The following is a 24008-nucleotide window of genomic DNA, read 5'->3' as shown; positions in this document are numbered from 1 at the left end:
AAACATTTGAATGTTTCACTTTCATTTGAATGTTTCACTTTCATTTGAATGTTTCACTCTCATTTGAATGTTTCACTGCCTCTCTTCTAATGCATCCATTTCATTTGGACATGATTGTTAACGAATGTAACAAACTAAACGATTGAATTTTTTACATCAAAATTCTAGATTTGCATCTATGAGTTTCCTTAAATAGACGGATTGACAGAGAAACTGTAGAATGATTTTTTTTTTCAATCATTGTCACAAATCTGTTTTTTTTTGTTTGTCATTTTCTATAATTCATTCATCTCATTCATAGATTTGTCGATTTGTCTATTTCACTTATACATGGATGTAAAGACAGGCAGCACTTATGTAAACTGATTTCGATATAATAAATAAAATTATTGCATTGATTTTAATGCAAAGACGTCGTCTTCAAATCTCTTAATTATCCTTTATCATTAGAAATTCCTTTCGTTTTTTTTAAAAAAAATTAAGAACGAAATGAAGTTATGTTTATTTATGATACATGATACAAAACGAACAAAAGTCGCTTATATTTTTAAAAACATTTACTTCTGGCTCATTAAATAAACATAACACGACCAACGAACAAGCATAATTTTTTTTCTACCCTGCATTTTGTTGTAAAATTATTCAAATAATGTATATGAATATTTATCTTTACAGCAATGCTTTCTTTGTAAAAATTGTTAGTTGTAACTTCATTCTTGCTGTTTTGAATAGAGACAAATACAAGAACAGTAATGCTAGTACATCAATGAATGAAAAACAATTTTCGTACACGTTAACGATATGTTTTAAGTCCTCCTCACGTTTACTGTAATAATTTTACAATAATGATTACGAATCGGAATATTTGAATATATGAATTAGAATTTTTTAGATGAGAGCGATTTTACTTTCTGAAATTTGATGCTTATCTGTGCACAGTCATTCTGAATCTTATTATCATACAAATTTCATTCATTTTTCTGTCCTCAGTATCAAATTAAAATTGGCAGATGAATCTGGACTGCTAATCCTTTGAACTATTTATCCTCCATTTCAAGCGTCCACTCATTCATTTTGCAAATTTAACCATTGTTTGGCAGAAGTGCAATCGAATGTTGATTTGGAATAAATCGTTATATAACAGTATGGTTCTATTGAAATAAATTACATTTATAAGAATATTTATTCATAATTAGAGACCTTTTGCTGACTAGCAACAGTGTTCGAGAATGTTTCCTGAAATTACCTTGTTTTAGGAATTTGAAGCGAGTGTTTGCTTATGATGCTTATCAATTAATTTAAATAAAATGTCGTTCAAATAATCATTTATGGATTGAAAAAAAATATATAATCTTTTTTGTAATAGCTTTTATATTTAAAAATTCACCTGCTTTTATAGAAAAGGATTTGTAATATTAAAAAATTTAATCCATCAAAATTGTGTTTTCAGCGTCCGAAGTCCTTGGCTTTCTTTTTTTATTTATGTGTTGTCGATGATGTTAAAATATTTTCTTCTTAGTTAAGAAGAAATTGTCATCGTGTATATTTTTTTATGATGGGATTTTGTGATGCATTTTTTTTCCATTCATTTCTTTTATTTGAAAAAAAATACCACTTTGAAATGATGTTTGACCAAGAACATTAAGAAAATGGTTATTTTACATAATTCCACTGTCAAGGTAAAAGTTTATTTCGAGTGTGTATGTACGCTTGAGCAGTCCTCTCTCAATCATCTTCATTTCAGTCAAATCGTGTCATGCTTCATTTTTCCTCTTGAAATGTTGTTCTCTTCCAGAATACTGCATTTTCCTTTCGACATGTATTTGTTTTTGTTTAAGAAATTACAGAAAACTGTGTATTTTAAATTTTCAAAGTATTCTTGTACGCTGGAAAATGAGAGTTAAAATGGTCAAAATGTCGCTTAATATTTTATTATTGTGAATTAAAATTGGACCTATCTTGTAATATCTTTTTTTAATGTTTTTACAACATGCTTATATTAATTGAAAGACAAGGTGAAAAAGGTTTTTTTTTAAAAAAAATCTTGCTTTTTGGCAGCAGTTTCATCTTTATTTCTAGTATACAATTAAAAGTCTGCTTCTTTATTCATTTCACTAACCAAATTCATTTTAATTGAAAAATTAAACTAAAAATCATCTGCAGCCGTATCTTAGAGGTTAAATTAAGAATATTTTAATTATTTCGCTTCTGCATTGCTTGAAATAATCCTTCATGGAAATAGTTTTTTTCTCTCTTTTTACTCAGTAAAATGCATATAATTAAAAGATGGAAATTTTCTTCCTGTGAAATTTTATGTAAAATATATAACATTTTTTGAAATCCTTTAGAGTTTATTAAAAACAAGATGAATTTGGAAAAATGTTACCAGAATAATGCCTTGAATTGCAGCATTTCAAATACATTTTGAGGGGAAAAGAAAATGATTGATTGAGAGAGAATTTTCTACAGATAGTTCTTATGATGACTCTGACAACTCTCAATGATACAGATAAAATTGCATATACAGCTTATTTGGATAATGAAGATGAATGTTTTCAGTTACTCATGTTTACTTATCCATAATTTGATTATTATTATTGAAGTATTAATTGTCATTCTGTATTTCAATGAGTTGCATCAGTGCACTTGCACATTTGCATGTGAATAGGATAAATAAAAAATACCTACAGTTGGAAGAATGATATTTTAGATTGCCAGAGTACCAACAATTGTGTGAAGAAAAGCAGATTTAAAAACTAATTTGTGGAAGGATTGACCAATTGTCTTTCACTCTATTTTGGAGTTAGTAATGCATGAAGATGGATGATTTTATGGCACTTGTCTTCAGCAACATTTTATTAAAAAGGCTGTATTTTAATTAATTTTAATATTTAAGTATCGCCATAATTCATTTATTAAGAAGAAAAACTTGAAGGCTATTCATTAACAAGATCCCAGCATAAACTTGTTCGTTGAACATTTAAAAAAAAAACTTTGAGGCCATTTTCCTTCTTTATTCTTAAAATTTCAAAAAATTGGGTTAGATATAATTTTTTCCTAATATTTATTTGTACACAAAATGTTTAAATTTTTTTATCCCCAAAAAGTAATTTCATTATTGAGGGAAATTTGCGGCATATTTAATTCCAAATGAATTACAATAAGTAATGAATCAATATATAGATGAACCAGCTGACCCGGCAAACCTCGTTCTGCCATATAAATTATTTCTAGTGAATATTTCGGTTGTTAATTAAAAAATAACGAATATAGTGTAAGTGTGAGGGGATGGGATCTATGACAGAAAGAGAAATGGAGCTCTGCAGACGATGGTTGCCAATAAAAACAAAAAAACAAATGACATTAATTTTCTCAATTCAGTGTATTTCATTAACGTCACGAACATATACATTGTTAAAAGTTAAAAGTAAAATGAAAAAAGTAATATATATTTTATCCTAAAATATAAAAATGAAATAAAGTAAATCAATATTCATTCCGAAGAGCAATTGAGTGAACGACTTTTTTTTGTCAGTCCATCTTTAGCCAACACAAATAAGCTCGACGGTTTGCCCACGCGAGAACATGCCACGTATAAATGTCCGAGTGAAAAACATAGTGTGCCCAAATTTAACCTGCAAAAAGACGTCCTTTGGGCTACCTACTTATTGACTGTCATTGCGAATGTCAATCTAATAGGAAATTGAACGCGTTTGAATTATATTGGCACGGCTGTGACAATCATTAGAATTCGTGGCAGCAAAACATGGTTCTGCTGGAAATCAGAACTGATGTAAAGAATGATTAAAATGCGAGCTTTCTATGTTGGAAAAAGTTATTTAGCTCATTCAAGAAGGAAAAAAAACCTTTTCAAACTGTGCTTCTTAACAATCAGAATGACAAAGAGGCTCGAAAGTTAGATTTTCACTAAAAAATTTCAAAGATATTAAATTCATTTTAAGATTTTACAGAGCTGATTTCCATAATTTCACTTCTTAAAACTAAGAAGTGAAAAATAATTCAAAGTTTTTAAAAATCATTCATATTAGAGCATTTATGAAAATATTTTAAATTTTTATTTTACTTTTTTCAGTTTTCATATATTGTTTGTTGCGACTTATTTTTGCGATATACTGTTATGATAGTCAACGATCATATATCTGACAATCCTGCAGCTGCATAACAGCTGAAATGTGTTTTATCTGGCGCAAGATAAATAAATGCCTTCATGTTTCATCCTTTCTCTATCACGGATGGGAAATAGCAATCGTTCTGTTTATTTATTTATTTTTTTTATTATTTTTTTAATTTTCCCCGCATTATTTCTCTCATGTTTATCTTGTCGCTCATCTGCCATTATTCTTTGGCGGATGCTAAGAGAACATGTGTTCAAGGAAGGGGTAAAATGTTTAAGCCAGATATACTATTTACAAAACATGACAAAAATAAGCCAATCATTCTCAAAAATAAGTCAAAACAATTTCTGACATTTTGCAAATGTTTTTTATTCATTGAAAAATATGTCAAGAATTCACTATTGTGAATGTCTGTCATTCATAAAAATCTTCTGAATAAAAGGCTCGCACTGAAAAAAGAAGACTCAAAATCGTCTGCCAGTGACGAGTCTTCTTATTTAATTTATCATTGAATCTAATACACGATCTCTTATTCGTAGACTACTGAAAACGTCTTACCTGTAAGTACTGAAATTATGTTCACTTTCATCTTGGAAAATCTAATATGTTTATTTATATTAAAATGTAATTGTATTTCGGGCTATTTAATACTTCTCAATTTTTTAATTTTAGTTGGACCGATTTCATTGGCTATTTTGGGCCTTTTTCAGATAATTTAAAGGTAATTGTTTCAATAAAATAGGTAAAGCAGTTATATCAAACTTACAAATCATGTTTTAGAAGATTCTAAAACGAAACATAATTTTAAATTAGAAGGTAAGTTTTGGTTATGATACAATGTGGGAAGAGTTCAGAATCAATTCAAAATTTCTTTCTAAATGCGAATTTCACAACCCAAGTGTTTATTTTTTGTTAAAATTTCCAAAGAAGCTTATATTATATAACCAGGAGTCTTCGACTCATAATCATTTGAAAATGAAAAGGGAAAAATATTCATTTGTTGATGACTGTCTTTCAATAGCGAGTTTGCTAGAAAGAACTAAATATGTGTGTTTGCAACTAGGAAATCCTTAGCTGCAATAATAATATATATGCGTGCTAATGTAGAATAAAAAAAAATCCAAGAACGTTTGGTATTTCTTATCAAAAGGGTATGCTTCCTGAGGCGATTGCACAAAATCATGTTTATATGAGTATATATTCGAAAGGTTGTATACCAAGAGAAATATTTAATTAATATCCGCTGAGACAGATTATAATTCCAAGAATATCCACTCATTTTACAGTTGACAAGTTTTTTGTGTATGAATACAGTTACGTAGTGAATGTTGTCAATTTCTGCGCTATTCAATAAAACGCAGGGTGAGAACTTATTTATGGCTGTAAGTTACAGATCAATTAAGTTGAGACTGATTAAAATAGAAATATCTTAAGAGAAATAAATGAAGCTTGAAGGGTGTTCATACAGAAGATTGGAATGCTCTATCTCAAATATGAAAAAAAAATATTATAGAGGGTATAAGTTCAACATAAAAGGGCTGAGATATTGCCTGAATGAAATCAAATTCCATCTTCTACAAAGAAGTCAACAAGATGAATTTGTATGAAACAACTATTTCAAAGCCCACTTTGAAACAAACGGGCTCCCAGTTCTTTCCTCAGAATCCTTTTAATTCTGATAGCAAATGTAATAAAAAAATATGCACATTCGATCTATTATCACCACTTATCATTCTGTAAGAATTTATGTTACTAAAGAGAAAAACACGAGCCTCCATTTTAAAGGTAAGATAGTGCAATGAAGGTTGTAATTCTGTAGAATACATAGATTTATTTAGTTAAAAAATTTCAGTGGACAGTCCACCAAAATCCAAGTTTAATTTATTAAATTTAATTTGAGAAATTTTAGCTTAGTTTATTTTGATTGCGCATAGGCTTTTTTATGTATTTACTTATTAATGGAAAAGTTCTTTTGTATCATTAAAAAAATAAGTATTTTTTTTAAGACTAATTCTTGAAAGCTCTCATTTTTAATGTTTTTTACTTACGCTAAATGTATTTTAAGCCCTCTTTTTTTCAGAAGTTATGTAAAATTTACAGACTTTTTCTTTTTTTGCTCAATATTTCTGATGCACAAAACATATTGAATATATACCATGACTCAAGTTACAAGGTTAAAAAAAAGTTATGTTGTTGACATTTTTCTTTTCTTTCTCTAGTTTCTATCTGTTTTTTCTTAAGGATATATGATCATACATCACTTTTATGGATTTGTTATTGACATGAAAATTGAAGTTATTTTCTGATAAACTTAACAAATGACGTGATTTTGTGGCGTCGCCAGGGTAAGCAGCGTCCGGGTTGAATACGATTCTTTCGTCTTCTCGCTATTGTCATAAGGGACTTTAAAAAGTGTTAATGGCAACTAACTTTACAATTACAAGATATTTTATGCTATATCTAGGATGTTGTTCTATATTTTTATTTGCTATCAATAATGTGAGGATATCGTAATAGTGTTATTCAGCCTTTTGTGTTAATAGGCTGGGGGTACGGCATTATTTATTTATTCCAAAAGGAGCATAAATACATTAATATTTCATCTTCAAGCTGACACCTAAGACGAGCGCCAGGGCTTCTATGTCTCAAAGAAGCCTTGACCTTATATGCCTCTTGTTCCAAAGGGTCTTTTCTCCTTTTATTTTTTTCTTTCTTTCTAGCTGGGTCTGTTTGCTTTCTTCTTCCTTCCCTCGGTGAAGAGTGAAAGAGTTCTCCACGAGAAACCATTGTTTATCTGTTTGCATTCTGTTTCTTTTGGATATCCGAAGGTCTCCGTGTGGACAGCATGAGGTAATCCAGGCGGTTGTCCCCAGTATATCGTTTTGATTGGCTGCTGCCCGCCCACATCGTTCGTTTCTTAAAGTACAAATGAAAAAGTCACACCTTGGGCCTTGTCCTTAAGAGAACTCTGTCCTTACTGATGAGTGTCTACGGAAATGACTCCCCGCATACAGGTTCCGATTCACACTATGGTAAGAATGCCTGATAATGGGAAATTTCAGAACCAATGGCTACCATAATTTGTTAGTATTTGCAGTGGTTTGTTCCGTCTGGCCTAATTTTTTTTTCACAATATCGTATTGGCTTAAAAAAAGAAGATCTCTCTAGTGCGTTTTGAATAAAGCTTACTTTGTACAGATAATATAAAATTACCAGAGATATCTTTCCTTCCAAGTTCATCAAATTGCTTTCAGTGTCTAGCACTTTGGCGAATCAAAATCAAATTGCCTCAGAACTCCCACATTTGCTTGTTATGCAAAAAAAGGTAATGATAGCCAATGATGTGTTTCATAGAAAAAATACTTGACCTGCATTAAAATTATAAATCCTATTTTTCTCCTGCCTCACTAGAAATCTGAAAAATAATCAACTACAGCTAAAATAAAAACATGCGATATCCTGAAGCAAGACGAAAATTCCTAACACAAACAGCTTAAGTTTTCGTTTATGTCCGCATTTCAAAATCAGTCTGCTCAAATTGCTTATACATAAATTGAATAAAATATGAGACCTCTTCTAAATGCCCTGAAAATGCCTCTTCTGATATTGAGCAATCCGTAAACAGTGCACTGAAACACTTACGTTAGAACAAATATAAAAAGTAACTGATATTAAAGCTTTCAAAATGCAGTCCACAATACCTTTATTCCCTTATCCAGTGGCATATCAATCAGTCCGAGTCTCTAATTTCATCCGTATGAGGATGAGGGTGATCATGAGATGAGTTGCGAAATTCAAGGGACTTCATTTGTTATTCCTATTACATCTTCAGCGACACATTCTTTTAATGGATAACTTCTTTTCTTGGAATAATAGAGACATTCACTTAGAATTGCAGACAATCAAGAGCATTCTTGAGAACTTCATCCTGTCTTTTTTACCTTCCAATAAGCTTTTTTGAAACCTAATAACCTCCAAAGCTCCATATTTGTAATAGTGTGAGGAAATATAATGACACTGGAAATCATAAGTCTGATTTGTTTATCCAGTTCAAACATTCAATTTTCCTGCATTTTGAAAGTTACAATTCTTATTTTAGATATCTGATTGACAGCAACGACGGCACATTATAATAATTTATATTGTCTTCTCATTGCTGTCCGAACAGCAAGAATGCGCACGGAAAATAAATACTGAATGACCGGACCGCCGCAACAACCACACTGGCGGGAACTGTGGTTGACTCCAAAGGGCCATCACCAGCCACAGTACCACTCTTCCCTAAGGAAGTACGTCTTGTCCTCGATGGGAATGCCAAAAAGGAATCATTACATTATATCATAAATTGTTTAAATGCTTGAATTCGTTTTGAAATATTTTAATGAAATATTGCTTTAGTTATGCAAAAAACACTTAATATGCTCATAGTTTTGCCACTATAAACTATTAAGATTAAATATTGGAACAGTTATGTGTGTGGAAATTTTGAGATATCAGAAAAATATAATTCCATTCGCCTCGTCAAGGCTAGTGTAAGCTTGCTGAGGGCTCTTGGTGCTGATGTTCCTCACGCAAGAACTGACCAATCTGCTGTATTCATTTGTTGCCTTATCAGTTATCAGTAACAGGAAGTTAACAGCATAATAGATCAGCTTTCCTGTGTCCAGGTCATTTCATTCAATATAGAATTTTGTGGGATTCGGATTCTTGAACTATGGATTAGACGGTTCATAACTGACATCTGTTTCTCCCTGTTCAATAATAAAAGAAATGTATTTCAGTGAACATGGCGCAATGCAGCGTTGAAGCTTCTCTCGCATATTTAATTTTAATTCTTTTAATTCCTTTGATAATTTCGCACAGATATATCCTGTCGGCTCTTAAAATGTAAACATTTAATTTTTCAAGTAGAATCGTTGCCGAAGAGAGAGAAGATGACACTTTGCATTTTTAGCTTCGTTATATTTCCATTCCGGGAGCCATGATTACTGTACCAGATACACGGACAAGGCACGTCCGTTCCACAGTGCGATATAAGAGCAGATTAGCGTAAAAGAGAAGCAGAATAATTTTCCCAGTGCCTATATACCTTGAGATTCCGAGAGGGATTTCCTACAGGAGTCAACCACAAGCAAGGGAATCATAGAGATCTTGTAGAAAAATTCGCTAAGCTTGCCATTTTTTATCCCTTCACTCGGAGCGTTTGAAAGTGCAACTTCAGGCATTTTACAAAGTTTCTGTTCAATTAATATAATAGAAGAAATGAAATGGGATCAGGAAATAAGAGAATAATTTAAAATGAGATTATTATGGGCTAGTTCACCAATAAGCTTTTTATCTATGTGTACTGTGAATTATATTCTTTGAATGAACTTTTCTTCAGTCTCGCCATACTCATCTTATTTATCATCTCTATCTCTGAAAGATTTTGTGGGTGAGAAGCCTCACTTAAATCTGTTTAATTTTTCGACAGCTGCTCGGTTTAAATCCTACACTTAACGCGTTTTAACTTTGTTTTTTCTTAATGTACAGTTATCTATTATTTCGTCTGTGTTCTTTCAAAGTTTTACATTTTACAGAGGCTTCAGCTTTGTATTTAAATACAATTTACGGCCGCTGCGTTTGTTGCACAGTTGTGCCATTGGTGGCTGTTGTAACAAAATAATCCAATGACCAACTAGGCCAACCATCAATATTAATTTGAATTGTGAATAAAACCTTGATGCTATTAATTTTTTTGATTTAAAAAATGAAAGTAACCTAAAAATGATTAAGGAAAACAAGTTTTATTAAATTGTAATCATATTTTTCAATTTAAGCTAGAATTAAAACCATCATTTTATATTTACAGACCGTTCGACGCATACGTTAATTCTCAATCGCATTTCACAATTCTCTTATGGAAAATATAATAAAAATGAGATTCGCCGTTCCTTGCGCGGTGATCTGTCTGCTCTTATTCGCCTGTGCTATAGCTGAAAAAGGTAAGTGTTAATATATATTTACAATCATCGCAATAAATGTCATAAGTTACAAAATATCATATAATTTATTGAATTTAATGTACCAAATGTGTGCACTTTTTAAAAAAATCTGCTCTTCATATACAAATGCTCTACATGAATAATAAGTTTTAATAAACATGAACCAATTTATGCACATAAAACTCTTAATGGACGTGTCACGAAAATCTCTCTTATTACTCATTGTCGAACGGCAACAATCAAATGTAAACCAACCGTCGTAAGAACGTTTCAGACTATTTCTTGAAATTTTTTACAGCTTTTTACAGTTTCAAAAATGTTCCGATTTGCTAATTAAGGAACTGTAAATTATAGATTGTAAACTGTAAAATATAATGTAAATATATCAATTTCATTACAGTTTTTTTAACGTGTAATTGTGCACCCAGTCTGTTTTGAATGTTAAGATGAACTTCAAACACATCCATCAAAGCACTCAATCTCTTGCTTTGGCCAATGTTAAATTTTATATTTAAGAAATTGCTTCCTTTAGACATGACCACCAAGGCAGGAATTTTAGTTCTGTTTTTATTTCGTTGCATGTACATTTTTTAATTTGTACGCTCAGTAATTTAAAGTAGACTTGCTGCCTTTGGCGATCAGCTGGTTCGCCAGTATTAATGCTCGCTGTAATTTTGAAATAAATATTTGATGCAACTTGGTTTTATAATAGGTTTTTCATCCAAATATTTTTAAACTTCAAATTTCGAAAGTTTTGTAACTCACTCATACTAATATGTAGGCCTTCAGCAGTCCTGTTCATTCTACAACGTAATATCTTTCCCTATATAATTTTCTGTCAGCACCCTTAAAATTTCAACTTTAAATTAAAGGTTAAATGTTAAACTGCGTTTAAAATAAAAATATCTCTTAGTGACACCAACCATGTCTTTTTTTTAATATGCGAATTAAAAGCAGAGTCGTTCGTCAATGAAGTTTATGTGCATTACAGAAAAGTTTTCATAATTTATATAATGTCTCATAGAATTATTCAACAAAAGTTTTTCTGAGAATTCAGTTCTCTCGTAAAGTTCAGTTTTTGAAGGTTTCTATTTCACTTTCAAAATATTTAAATGATGATAAAAAAACTATTTTTTTTTCAGTCAATAAATGCACTTTTGAAAAAAAATTATGAAGTTTAAATTTTAGACAGTCTTTTGGTACTAAGGGATCATATTCTGCGGAATAATCTTGACACTCCAACTTTTAAATAAATAAATAGTTTCTACCTTCTGCGATTAAATCTGACCGACTAATGACGTTTTTATATTACCGTTTCAGAACAATTAACATTTTCATAATCACAGGCCATTCACTCGCTAGAAACCCTAACGTATCTTCTTTGAGACTGTTCATAAAGTTTTCTAAAATTGAAATTTTTTTAAAAAATCAAAGAATGATATTAATATTTCATAAATTAGTTAGTTTAGGTGATTCATTTAGTTGATTGGAGTGCAACTCTTTTTATTTAAAATAGTAGTGTCTCAAGAATGTGATGCCCGATGTCATTGTTTAGGTCCAACTGTTTCTAGGAAGAGCATTTTTAGAAAAAATTTGCATTCTGCATCTCGCAGTTAGCTTTCTGTTTACAACTATGTTGAAAATTTTTGAACCATTTTTATAGTAAATATTACAAAAAAAAAAAAAAAAAAAATGGTGATAACTCATCATTGTATGTAATGGTATCTTATTATTTTTAATAGCTGATGAGGAAACGTTTCCTTTAAGTGAATCGTTAGATGAATTGGATGCTGCCGAAAGCAGGATGTCTTTATCTAAAGAAGAATACAGGTAAGAGATCTGCCTTATTGAAAAAAAAGCATATGGTAATTATGGCATATGGTAATGGCTCTGATTATAGAGGTTGTGACGACAGGTGTTTTCGTATGCCGTTTAGAAAACTACTCGAAATTCTTCGCCGCGTGATTATGTGCAACTTTAATTTTTACAAGATGCACAGTGGATTCAGGAATTGATTCTGGTCATGTCATTTTCAAATGAACATAAATGATGTCTAGTCATTGTTTTATTAACTAATAACCATTGCCTTTCTGGTAAATTTTCTTCTGACTTTCGTTTTCTTTCTGATACAAATTTTTACAACACAAAGTTTGAAAAAACAAAAGATTTTTTTAAGAAAATATTTCAATTTTGCAATAATAATAACTCTTTCGAAAAAATAATTCTACAAAATTACAAATTTTAATTTACAAAAAAATAAATTAGTTTTGAAAAAGCTATCAATGCATTCACATTTTTTTAAAAAAAATCTACTCGTGTTTTTGGGCAATAAGAATGTGCATTAATAAATGAGACGCCACACAGTCTAATCGCGATTTTCACCTCATAAGAATAAAAATATATATATATTAGAGTTCCGAAGCAGATGTACCTTAGATACGCATGTAAGGCGGGGATCAGTTCTCACTCTTCATACTTCGGCCATTTTTATGGAATGTTCGACTGAAACTTAAGATACTTATTTGAACTGAAGCAGTGGTAAAATGTGTTCTGTTTATCTGTTTTGATGTGCAGTTAGATTTAAAGATTTCCTTTTAATAACACTTCGAAGTTTAGTAATATTCATGGGTCTTTATATATTAATAATTTTTCAATGTCTTTTATTTTTGATGCTTTCTTTTTAATATGAAGCGCATCATTTCAAAAAACTTTAGAACTCTTAAAAATATAATAATCAGCAGAAACTCAAAGGATTTATTTTAGAGAACGTTCAGTGCAAACAAATCTACATTAAATTGAAAAATTTGGCAAAATTAAAAAAAATAGCTATTTTATGAAGTGCAGTTCCATAAAGCTTTCTGAATAGAAAATCGCCTCAACTCCCAACTTACTTTGACAGAAGTACAAAATTTCTTTGTGCTGAATTTTCTACCAATAGGAAAATTTTATTTTAATTTTTAGTTGGTTGCTTTTTACACTTTCAGGAATTCTTAAGATATTTTTTTTATTGAATTTACCGAAAATGATTCTACAAAAGCAATAGATGGATCATATTTTGTATATTTCTAAGGAATGAACATTGCTTTTTTTTCTTTCTTTTTTTTCCCGAGAAGTAAATTATCAAGATTGTGCATGTCTGTCAAATTTCTTTTTAACTTTATCAGAAAGAAGTGTTTCATTTCAAAGGCGATGGATTTTCAGATCCGATGTCTGCATACCGCTTCACCATGACTGCACCAGAATCGTCATGATTGCTGCCGAAGTGAGACGTTGCCGTTCAAATACAAATGTTGGTGCTTTCAGAAAGCGGGGAACCACTCTCAACCTACAAATGAAGAAACGTGCTCTTATCAGGAGAAATGGTATCTCCGCATAACGGAGCAATTCCTGGACAAAGTATCGAAAATCTTTCTGAATGCAGCCCTAGGCTGATTTGAAAAAAAAATTCTTGAAATAGCTTTAATTAAAGAACATTTTTTAACTATGCAGTGACTCCCCGACTTTCGTTCCGTTATTTTTAAAGTAGCTGAAATCTATACATTTGCATTTGTTAATTGAAAGAGTGCAAATATATATTAAAATCAGATAGAAATAATCCCTTCCACTGATCTGCGGTCTTTCATTCGGAAATGATGCCATAAAATTATCAAAACAAATAACACTTGAAAATAAACTAAGTATAGAAGAACCCTTAATCGTACTCTAGTTCTTTTTCCTAAGCCATAGATAAAAGTATCACTCGAATCCTTTTAAGAATGCCTATTCAGGCCTTAACTCAAATATTTGGTTTTGCAAAATCATTGCATCCTGCCGTATTTTAATATCCTGCTTAGCCTTGGCTTTTTTTACGTTAATATTGTAATTCATCAGCTGTGGTTCATTGCATTGAATTGGAGAGTTTTACGCAGTTACAATTTTTTTAATGCAAACTGATGCCCTCAATCGTGTTTCATTTTTAACTATTCTTGGTATGTTTGGGCTTCAAATAATTTCTTGTGTTCATTACTTTTATTCGGTTCTAAAGTTTTCATGAAACTGTTAATGTTCTTTTATAGAAAGACAGAACAATACCACCGTGCTTCCTTTCGAAAGTGATAGTGTGAGAAGTTGGGCGTCTTCGTACGTTTAACATCTTTGTTTCTTCTTAAATGTATTATGCAAAATTTAACATTTTCTAATTACTGTTACAGAGAGCAAGCATTCAAACAATTCTTTTGTTTAAAAACTATGCAGCGAAAACGGAAATGTAAAATAGACTAGTGCCTTGCCTGTAAGGGCATAATACAAAACTGTACATCAATTTGTATGCTTAAAATAGAAGCCTAGAAGGGTGTCGGTTTCGAATTCGATTGGACCAATGACTCACAACTCAGGCGCTCAGTACATGCGATGGTATCAAAGTCTTCGTGGTGTTATGGTGTGGACTCATCATATAACAATGAATCAAAGGGACTAAATAATCCTTATTTGATGAAGGAATATCAACGAAATTAACCTGAACTAATGAATAATTTAAAGCCCAATTTTAATTTTGGGGAGTAGGAGATGAAAAAAAGGGTATTCAGCTTTTACTGCATCTCTACTTAAATTTTCTACTACTGCAATTTACTAATTCATTATTTAATTTTACTGCTTTAAAGTTCTGGTGGTGTTGAAACAGTTCTTATATTAATATCTCAGTGATTCCAAATTAATCCATCCGTTCAAAGATAGTGCATACAATTTTTTTTTTTTTTCGTAAAATATCTCAATTGTAGTTACTCAATATATGAATAGCATATTTACTCAAGAAATACTAATTTAACTATCTTGTGAATAATAATTAGAATACAGCAGGCAAAGAGTATTTTCGCTTCAGGGTATCCTCCTAACAAACAAAATGCAGAAAATGTAACAAGAAATTATTCACATGAATTTTAGTCAGCTAATTAAAAAATAATTGCATATTTTTACACATTTTGTATCTTTGTTAACGCTATGATGAGCGAAAAGGTGGATCAATAGTGAAAAAGATCACAGTATTTTAAATAAAGAATATTCGAACATGTCACTTTTTAATTTTCCAATTAACTATTTTTAAATCGTTTGCTAATCATTATTTTTGATCAAAGAATTATATTTAAGAAAGAGCTTGTAAATTCCCAATCCAGATTTCGTATGCAACAGAAAATTACTCAAAATTGATGGATAGCCACAACTTCATGCAAATAAGTGAAAGTGCCGATAATTTATCCCTTTTTCTTAGAGGTAGTAAAACGCACTTACGAGAGAGAAATGTTCCTTTTCAGGAAGGAGGACAGGAAGTGCATTGAGAAGCACCACGAGTGCACTCACGACAAGCACAACTGCTGCAGAGGAAAGTTCTTCAAGTACGAGTGTCACTGCCACGACGTGGTGGACGAAAAGGGAAAAAAGAGAGAACGCTGCGCTTGCCACAACCCTCTCCGCTACAAAGTCGTCGATTTGGCATGGAACGTCGGCACAAAAATGGTTTGAGGCAACCCACCTCACTCCTTTTGTCAAATACCTCTGCAATGAAGACAATTTATAGAACGAGTCATAACTGAAAATTCCACATTTCTAGTTTTTTTTGTGTGATTTTATTGAAAATGAAATAAATAAAAAAACTTGGCATTTCATAATGAAATACTCTCACAATTTACTCTCAAATATATAAAATCGCTATTGCTTTATAGTCTTTATAAAATAATAATTTGAGGATTGAAATAAATAAAAAAAATTAAATTAATGAATAAATAAAAGCAAACACATAATTTTGCAAAAAAAAAAAAAAAACTTTTAATAAAGATTTATTAAATACGAATATCTCATATGAAAAATACAATTTTATAAAAAAAAAATTCTAACATTAATTTACATCCCTACACCAATAATTCTTTTCTTCAGCGAATGCAATTTATTTAATGCAGCGTTTCTCAACCTGTGGGGCACGAGAATATACAAGAGAAAATTTTATTTAAAAAAATTGATTAACTGACTGAAAGGAAAGCACAGATACACATAGAAAACAAAATACATTTCGACATATTTAATAACTAATTAAAGTAAAACAACTTAATTAATCAAAACATACTAAATTAAAGCAAATTTATTAATTATTAGTGACTTCTGGGGGCCTGTCTTACAGAGCAAAGTTTTTCGAAGGAAGGCTTAATATTAGAAATAGCCACTCTCAGTTCTGCTGAGATATATATTTTGTCTTCACGTAGTTACAGCAGGAAATCCAGTTTCACAAAGGTAGGATGTTGAAAATGGTAATAGAATGCGAAATGCCCTTGTGTTTAGTGCAATTAAAATCTTCCTCTACTCCTACCCAAAATTCAAATTGTGATTTATTACTAAATTGTCTTCTAGTTTTTCCCCTTGTCGTGAGGTCTATGAATTTTTTTTACTAATCAATTAAGAGTCCTTCAGGTATCTTATGAAATGGATTCCTAACCCACTCGTAACTTGCTATCAGTTTGTTGTCAGCAAGAAAATACTTTTTAAAATTCTTTGCCACCATGGCTAAATGACTTTCAGTGGTTACAAATGCAACTTTTACATATTCTTCTTCAGCCTTGTAAGTTTTAGTACAATCATCCACATTTGCAAGCATTGTTAGATTTCTTTCCTTTAAATTTCTTCTCCACAGTTCCAATTTTCCACAAAAAGCATTAACTTTATCACTCGTATCCAACATATGTGTATTTTCTCCTTGGAGTTGAAGATTCAAGTTTATTGAAATTGAGCTATTTGGTATATTGACCAAGTAGCTCAATTTCATCAGAAATAAACCATCCAGAAAATTCTTGGCCTCCGGTCTGTTTTCTTCTTCTAGGAAAATGGCGATATCTTCTCTCAATTCGTGAACACGTTGCAAAAATTTCCCAAGTGATAACCATCTTGCCTCGCAATGAAATAGTAAAGCTGAATGTACTGAAACCATGTCTTTACAAAGTGCGGAAAAGATTCTCGATTTCAGGGGGTCTCATTTTTATATAATTTACTACGATTACAACCGTAGTTAACACAATATGCAGACCAGGACACATTTCTTTGGAAGCCAAAGCTTCTCTGTGGATCCTGCAATGTGTCCAGACGCACTGAGGCGATTTTTGTTTTACAAGTGCTTGTATTTCTTGGAATCTTCCGGACATTGAACGAGCCCCATCGGTGCATATTCCGACGCAATTTTTCCATTCTATATTTGCCTAGTTCATAAAATCATTTAAAATAGCAAATAATGCGAGGGGCGTTGTTTTGAGTTCTATTGGTTTGCAGAAATGTAGTTCTTCTACTACTGACATATTATCACAAAATTGAACATAGGCAATTAAATGAGCATCTTTATTATTATCTGCTGTTTTATCAAGCTATATTGAAAACAATTTGTCACGCAACTTCGAGAAAAGCTGACACTGTACATCTTCAGTTATATCACCAATTCGACGAGCAACAGTATCATTTGAAACAGATACGAACTGCAATTGTTTTGAAAAATTATCTCCAAACATAGTTTCTACAATTTCAATTGCTGCTGGAAAAATATGCTCTTCACCAATTGTGTGAGGTTCTTTACATCCGGCTATTTTATATGAAACTTTATAAGATGCAATTAAAGCTTTTTTATTCACAGACAAAATTTATTTAAAAAATGATTTTTGCTTTTTATATGATTTTAATTTTAATTCGAAGAATTCCCTGGGTTTGTTGACGTACTCACTATGAAGCGTTTCCAAATGTCGTTTAAGTTTATTAGGTTTCATGCTGTCTGCGGCCAATATTTTTGAGCAAATGATACACAGGGGACTTTCTTCTTCATTTGCTTCAGTACTGGTAAACCCAAAATTTAAGCATTCTGGAGAATATTTTCTTGATTTTATTTTCGGAATCACGCTCGTCTGTGTACGTGTTGATGCTTGACTGTCGTCTACTGCTCGCTTACTTCCGCTTAAATATTTATCCATGAATCTGCATAAATCTGCTGCCTTAAATATTTAATATGGTGAATTGCAATTAACACGAAAATATATATAACATGCACATTCACGATATATTCGATAGCGATAGAAGGATCGACTCGAATGAGACTGGCTGGAATTGAAACTTGCGTTATCAAACATTTTCTTTCTTCCTGTGAGAAAACATCTGCGCATGCTCGAGACGGCATCGATCGTGTGGATTCTCTTCCACAAACATTACTTATTTTTTTCTCTTTTGTTTATCCATGCTTCTGTTTTATTTCTTTTATTATTCGAAAAAATGTATTCCCAGTTTCTAAATTTAGCTCATCCCGTCTAGGTAAACTTTCATTAACGAATTGTCCTACTTTCTTATTCTTTTAAAATTATCTCCCTGTTTGGCTTTCATTTCAAATATAATATTTAAATTTCCCCCGCTTTCATTGGCTTCGACTGTTCACTGCCCGCTTTGCAAAATGCCAGATGTGATTTCTCACCAATGTTGACTCGCTTTTGCTCTTTTTTTGGCAGTTAGCTAAAACTAATTTTAAAAAACAATACAAAATACACAATATACATTTTTGTCGTATACTTTTTATTGTAAGCGGGAGGGGGATAAAATTATGATTGAAAACTGGGCTACGAATACTGAAAGGTTGAGAAACGCTGATTTAATGGATTTAACAATGAAAGAAAAACTTTTATTTTAAATCGGTAATAAATTATCTATTTTTTTATTTCACATTTTAGTTTAAAACTTTCTATTAAATATTCATAACAATATTCCTGTATCTATTTTAATGAAATAATATATCCTACATGACAGTTTTAACAAGATTTGTTTATAAAATAATGTTTAGTATAATGGAGAAATTTCACATGACACCATAATTACAAGACAACATAGTTGCACAGAACACATGCCAACGAACATCCAATGACACGCCAGTTTTACCATATGTTTGTTTGTTTTTTTCTCTGGCCGAAAAATGTGAAAAGATTTCAAACCTATGTTAGTACCCATATCAGTTGAGTAAGCATAATGGATATTAAAATGTTACAAACCATATAAAATGTTAAAAAAATATTTTTTTGAACATTTTTCTTTAATTGTTAAATACTATCACAGAGTGTTATGTTCACCAGAAAGTTATGAATTATTAGCAATTCCATAAGTATATTAAATATAATTTTATTCAAAATATCTCTTACTACACAAAATTAATTTGCCAACCAAAAATATAGATAAAAATGCAAACTTTTTATTTTATTTCTAATGTAACTGAGGATCGATACATAGCATTCACCGTGTTTATCTTACTCATTTGGATAAATACAAATTTGGAAAATAAAATTGGAAAAAAATATTTCGAATAGAAATTTAATACAAAATAGGTTATTCGATATCTTAATAAGATTTTTGTACTTTTATTAGTCAGAAATTTATAAATATCATTTTTGTGAATTAAAAAAAGAGCGTCTTATATATTTATTGACCTTTGTTACTTCGCAATGACTATTGTTCTTATTAAATCCTTGCGAGGGAATCTATCCTGATGAGTTTCACGTTGAGAGACGCCCTCGCGGCAAAAAGTAGAATACGGGATGTAAATAAAATATCACCAGGAGTGATCCCTCCAAAACTTTCTTTCTTCTCTTGTCTGTAATTAAAGCGAGTTTCCACTTCATCTTTCCACATAAAATTTGGGTGTCAGGCAAGATAATGAACACGGATTATGCTCGAATTTCACGCACATGATCTATTGTGCGTCGTTGAGCAATACTGGCGGCAGAATTACAATTTTATTGACAAAATAGCAATGTATGTATCTAACGTTGCATCTTTGAGATATCGCATACAACCTACTTACATCCTGCTCTCTGTATAGACAGTTTGATAAATCTAGTTCAAAATTTTATAGGATTAAGTTTAAATAATTGATCGTATTAGATGATAAAGTGGATGTTGAAGTTATAGTATTTCTGTACATACAGACATAAAGACGTTTCTTCGATGGATTTGTTCAAATCCTGATCGAAGAATACAAATTTGGTATTAAAACTGCATGCAAAATGTTTTCCATCTAGCTCAAGAAATTCCTGAATAATTGTGATCATAGAAAAATGGACATAATTTCAAAAATCTGCTTTTCGGGCAAAGAGAGGTCGAGTTTTTAATGCTAATAAAACCTTATCTATATTTTTTTTGTACTACTTTACAAGAAAGTAAAAAGAGAGAGAGAGAAGCTGACACACAAAACGTAGTGAAAAGTGCATCCTCAATGTCGTAATGGCTGACGAAACCATTTAAAATAAATTTAACTCATGATATAATTTTTCCTTTTTTGTAAAAGTCTCATAATCATCATTATCGGGCGACGGATCTTTTGTTTCTTAAATTTTAATACTAGGTGATACGCTCCTTAAACTGAGCAGACTTAAAAGGGGTGCTGTAGCTTCTGAGGATAAAGACCCCTGAGCACCGGACAACAGAAGTCTGACTTCAGCTCATATGAAGACGACAATCTCTCATTCGCTTGCACAACCGATTTTTACATGGGGTCTCTTTCGCACACCTCACAGATATGACACAGGGTAAGGACAGCCGTGCGCCAACCAGAGACGCCCACATCACGCTGAAGACGCGTTATCCCTACGCCAAGGCGCTATCGTTTAATGCAGTTTTGATAAATTACTAATCAATAAAAAAATTGGTTAATAATGAAATACCAAACTCTATTTTTTTTAAATGTATAAAATATTTACTATTTTAACTAAACAGTAACTTCCACTTTCTTCTGTTTCCTACTTTTTTTCGCTACCTAATTCTTGTATGTTCCTATATCCATCTCTGCCTTAGGAAAGGGTGTTTACTTTCCCCCTCTTATAAAATGAAATAGATGAGTTATTTTCATATTTTACGTGTCGATAAATTGGATTAATTTTAACTTCCCGTGGAAATTCTAATTACTAATCATACTTGCAATAAATATTTATATTTATATCGACATAATTCCTTTAGATAATAACTTTCACTTTTAGCTCCCAACGAAATCCCTATCCGTGATTATTGACATTTATTCTATTGGTAAGATAGTAATAATTATCATCGTATTTCAATTGTTATCGAACAAAAAAAAATATTCCAACAGTCACTTTTGTTATTTTTGTTAACGGCAATGTAGCTATTTAAATACTCAACAAAATTACAAAAGGCAAACAACGTATCAGAAAGAGAAATGAAAGCATACTGTTGCTTTCTGTTGAAATTCATTTACTGTTCAACAACCGATCGTTGTGTGACTTTTTCTTCTTCTGAGCAATGCTTAGTGCGTTTCTTGACTGTTTCAATGAGACTACGGCCATCGTTGGCCTCATCGTTTTTGTGACTATTTGGGAGTTTATATAATATTCCCTATTTCCCCGTCTAACATTTTCAGGGGATTTTTATAATTACCTGATTTAAATCCAAATGTGAAAATACCTTCTCATCCGCCTGAGCCGCGAGTTGCCGTGGTGAGCTCGTATGCAGTGTTTAGACTTTGCCAGGCATTAGAAATCCCAGCTGAACTGGTTCCTACTCGAACCCAGAAAGCTCCGGTAGTGAAATCGCACATAATTCATAAAATGTGCTGTGGTTTAAACTTTCCGGCACGATTGGCCCCCATTGGTGTCTTAGTTGTGGAGTCATGTGAAATCTAACAATTTTGCTTGGCTTTGGACTTGCCGATGGAATACCGACTGCTGTTACAGTCAGTTTAACATCGGAACTGTCGACAGTCTCCGAATACTGCCTATGACTGATCCAAAGATTGTCTGTTGCCAAATGTTCAAAGACCGTTATCTTCTCCAGATGCAGGTTCATAAACTGTCATGCACTACTGGAATCTATTTAATATTATTTTCTACATCAAGAGCTGTGGTCAGCTGTCATATAAAGTTTTGAGACAAGCATGTTGTCAGCATCTCAATGCTGTTATATATATATATATATATATATATATATATATATATATATATATATATAAAACCTTTTGCGGACTACAGCGATGAAGGGAGGGTTGGTGGGTGGGGAACTAGAGTAGCCCAACTCCACGTGGTGTTCCCTGGGCAACGGTACAGTTCACTATAACTGCAAAGGCTAAGAGGCTACTCAAGCATGGAATATAAATTTAGAACTTTTAGTTCGTCTGGAAATACTGTATAGATATCATTTTTTTTTTTCATTATCTCTAATTTTCTGATAGGAAGACAATAATTAATACTTGGACATTAGTTTCTGCATTTTTAATATGTTAATGTCTATAGCCTAGCATCGGTCTATGTATTACATTGTACGACATGCATGATTAAAAATTATATAGAAGTCACTTTAAGTCGGACATTTCACCTCAAGCTAGCAAATTCAGAAAAAAATATTCTTTCTAGGGATTTGGTCTTATATATATCAGACAACATAAAAAACCATAAAGAATGATGGCTTCAAAACTTACTCACACATAATAAATAAAACTGTTGTTCCTCTGATTCTGGAATAACAATGTGGGCCTCGGGTAAGACCACAAATACCTTGCTTGGCAAAGGAGAGTATTAATAAAGAAAGTATAGATCTTTGGCTTGAATTTAACATTTTTATTGAATTTATTGGGAAAATACGTTTTTTCTAAGCCAAATATTTTGTCCGATTATAACCAAAATTTGACTCAAATCTACGTATTCGCGAGATCACATACCGAATTTCATTTAAGTCATATATTTACGAATTATTGTGTTCACGTGCATACACAAATTGATGGATATAGACAGGCAACCCTTTAACAGATTTGGCTGCAAATGTGATTAGAAGCTGTAATTCAAATGCTAAATCTGGATACCAGATACTATACTGGATACCAGTATGGGCTAGACTTCACATACAAGAAAGTAAAAATACTATTATTTTATTCAATCTACGTTCTGGTGATTTTGGAATTTTTTATTGGAATATTATTAGCTACAAATGTAGGGATGAAAAAAATTTAAACCTTTCTATTTTATTTCCTTTCTATTTTACCTTTCTATTTTATTTCCCTGTTTTTTGCATTTTTTCCTTTGTATTCTTCGTTAATGAATATAACATTAGTCTTTCAGATAATAGCATAAAAGTTAACATTTTTGTAGTATTAAAATTCATACTTTTAATTCTTTCAAGTTTCAGTTGATCAGTAATTAACATCAGCAGTGAACTTTAAAAGACAATCCTTTAGTAAATCTTATGAACCACTCAAGAAATCCCTGTTGCCTACTTGCATTCAATGATCTATAGAATTCCTGGGAATTTTCCATTGCGATTTTGATCATACACTTTAAAGTGAATTAGAAATAAGTGTTAGTGCATTTGTTTCCTTTTGTCACATATATTTTTTGTATCTGGTGCAGTATTTCGTTTTAACTTGGAACATTTTTAAGCAATTTCAATCATTTTTTTAATTTTTCTCAACGCTATGTATTTTTATATCGGGAACCATGAAACATGTTCTGCAGTGATAAAAATATTTTTTTGATTTGGAAATGTTCATTTTCTTTGTGTTGCTTATGTTAATACTTCCATTTACAGCTAATATTCTGTCATCATGAATTGTTTTTGATTTCACTGTAATTTATATTCAATTTATTGAAGCCATGTATTTGATCGGTTTATTCGAAAGTTATTTTTTAATCTTGAGGAGAATTTTGCTCGTGGGTCAATTTTTCGACATATTTCTGAACTCACAGAAAAGCTCTTGACGCAACTTGCTAATTGTAGGCAGGACAGCTATCAGGTGACAAAATAATTTATTCATATTGCTATCTAGAAAGAAAAAAAAAATTATTATCTATGAAACTTTAATTTATTTGATTATGATTTAAGTTAAGGAGAACGACAAGTAACCACAGTAGTGCTC

The 24008-nt window shown here is 31.4% G+C and overlaps 1 protein-coding gene across 1 annotated transcript; it reads left to right on the top strand.

The window, feature by feature from the left end:
- The first annotated feature begins 4587 nt into the window (after positions 1–4587).
- LOC129988702 (toxin CSTX-11-like) lies at positions 4588–15767 on the top strand. The gene is made up of 4 exons (XM_056096974.1): positions 4588–4696; positions 9988–10120; positions 11863–11950; positions 15409–15767. Exons 2-4 carry the CDS (start codon positions 10036–10038, stop codon positions 15614–15616), a joined length of 381 nt encoding a protein of 126 aa, XP_055952949.1. The 5' UTR covers positions 4588–4696; positions 9988–10035; the 3' UTR covers positions 15617–15767.
- The last annotated feature ends 8241 nt before the right edge of the window (positions 15768–24008 follow it).

The sequence above is a fragment of the Argiope bruennichi genome, chromosome 10 (genome assembly GCF_947563725.1).
Source record: "Argiope bruennichi chromosome 10, qqArgBrue1.1, whole genome shotgun sequence".
Classification (NCBI taxonomy): Eukaryota; Metazoa; Arthropoda; class Arachnida; order Araneae; family Araneidae; genus Argiope; species Argiope bruennichi.
Note: the sequence above shows the minus strand (reverse complement) of the source record. Positions and strands in the feature narration are given on the sequence as shown.

Coding starts and splice junctions, on each gene's coding strand:
- LOC129988702 (XM_056096974.1), top strand. CDS start 10,036: ATGGAAAATATAATAAAAATGAGATTCGCCGTTCCTTGCGCGGTGATC. Junction 10,121..11,862: donor CTGTGCTATAGCTGAAAAAG/GTAAGTGTTAAT, acceptor TATTTTTAATAG/CTGATGAGGAAACGTTTCCT. Junction 11,951..15,408: donor TTATCTAAAGAAGAATACAG/GTAAGAGATCTG, acceptor GTTCCTTTTCAG/GAAGGAGGACAGGAAGTGCA.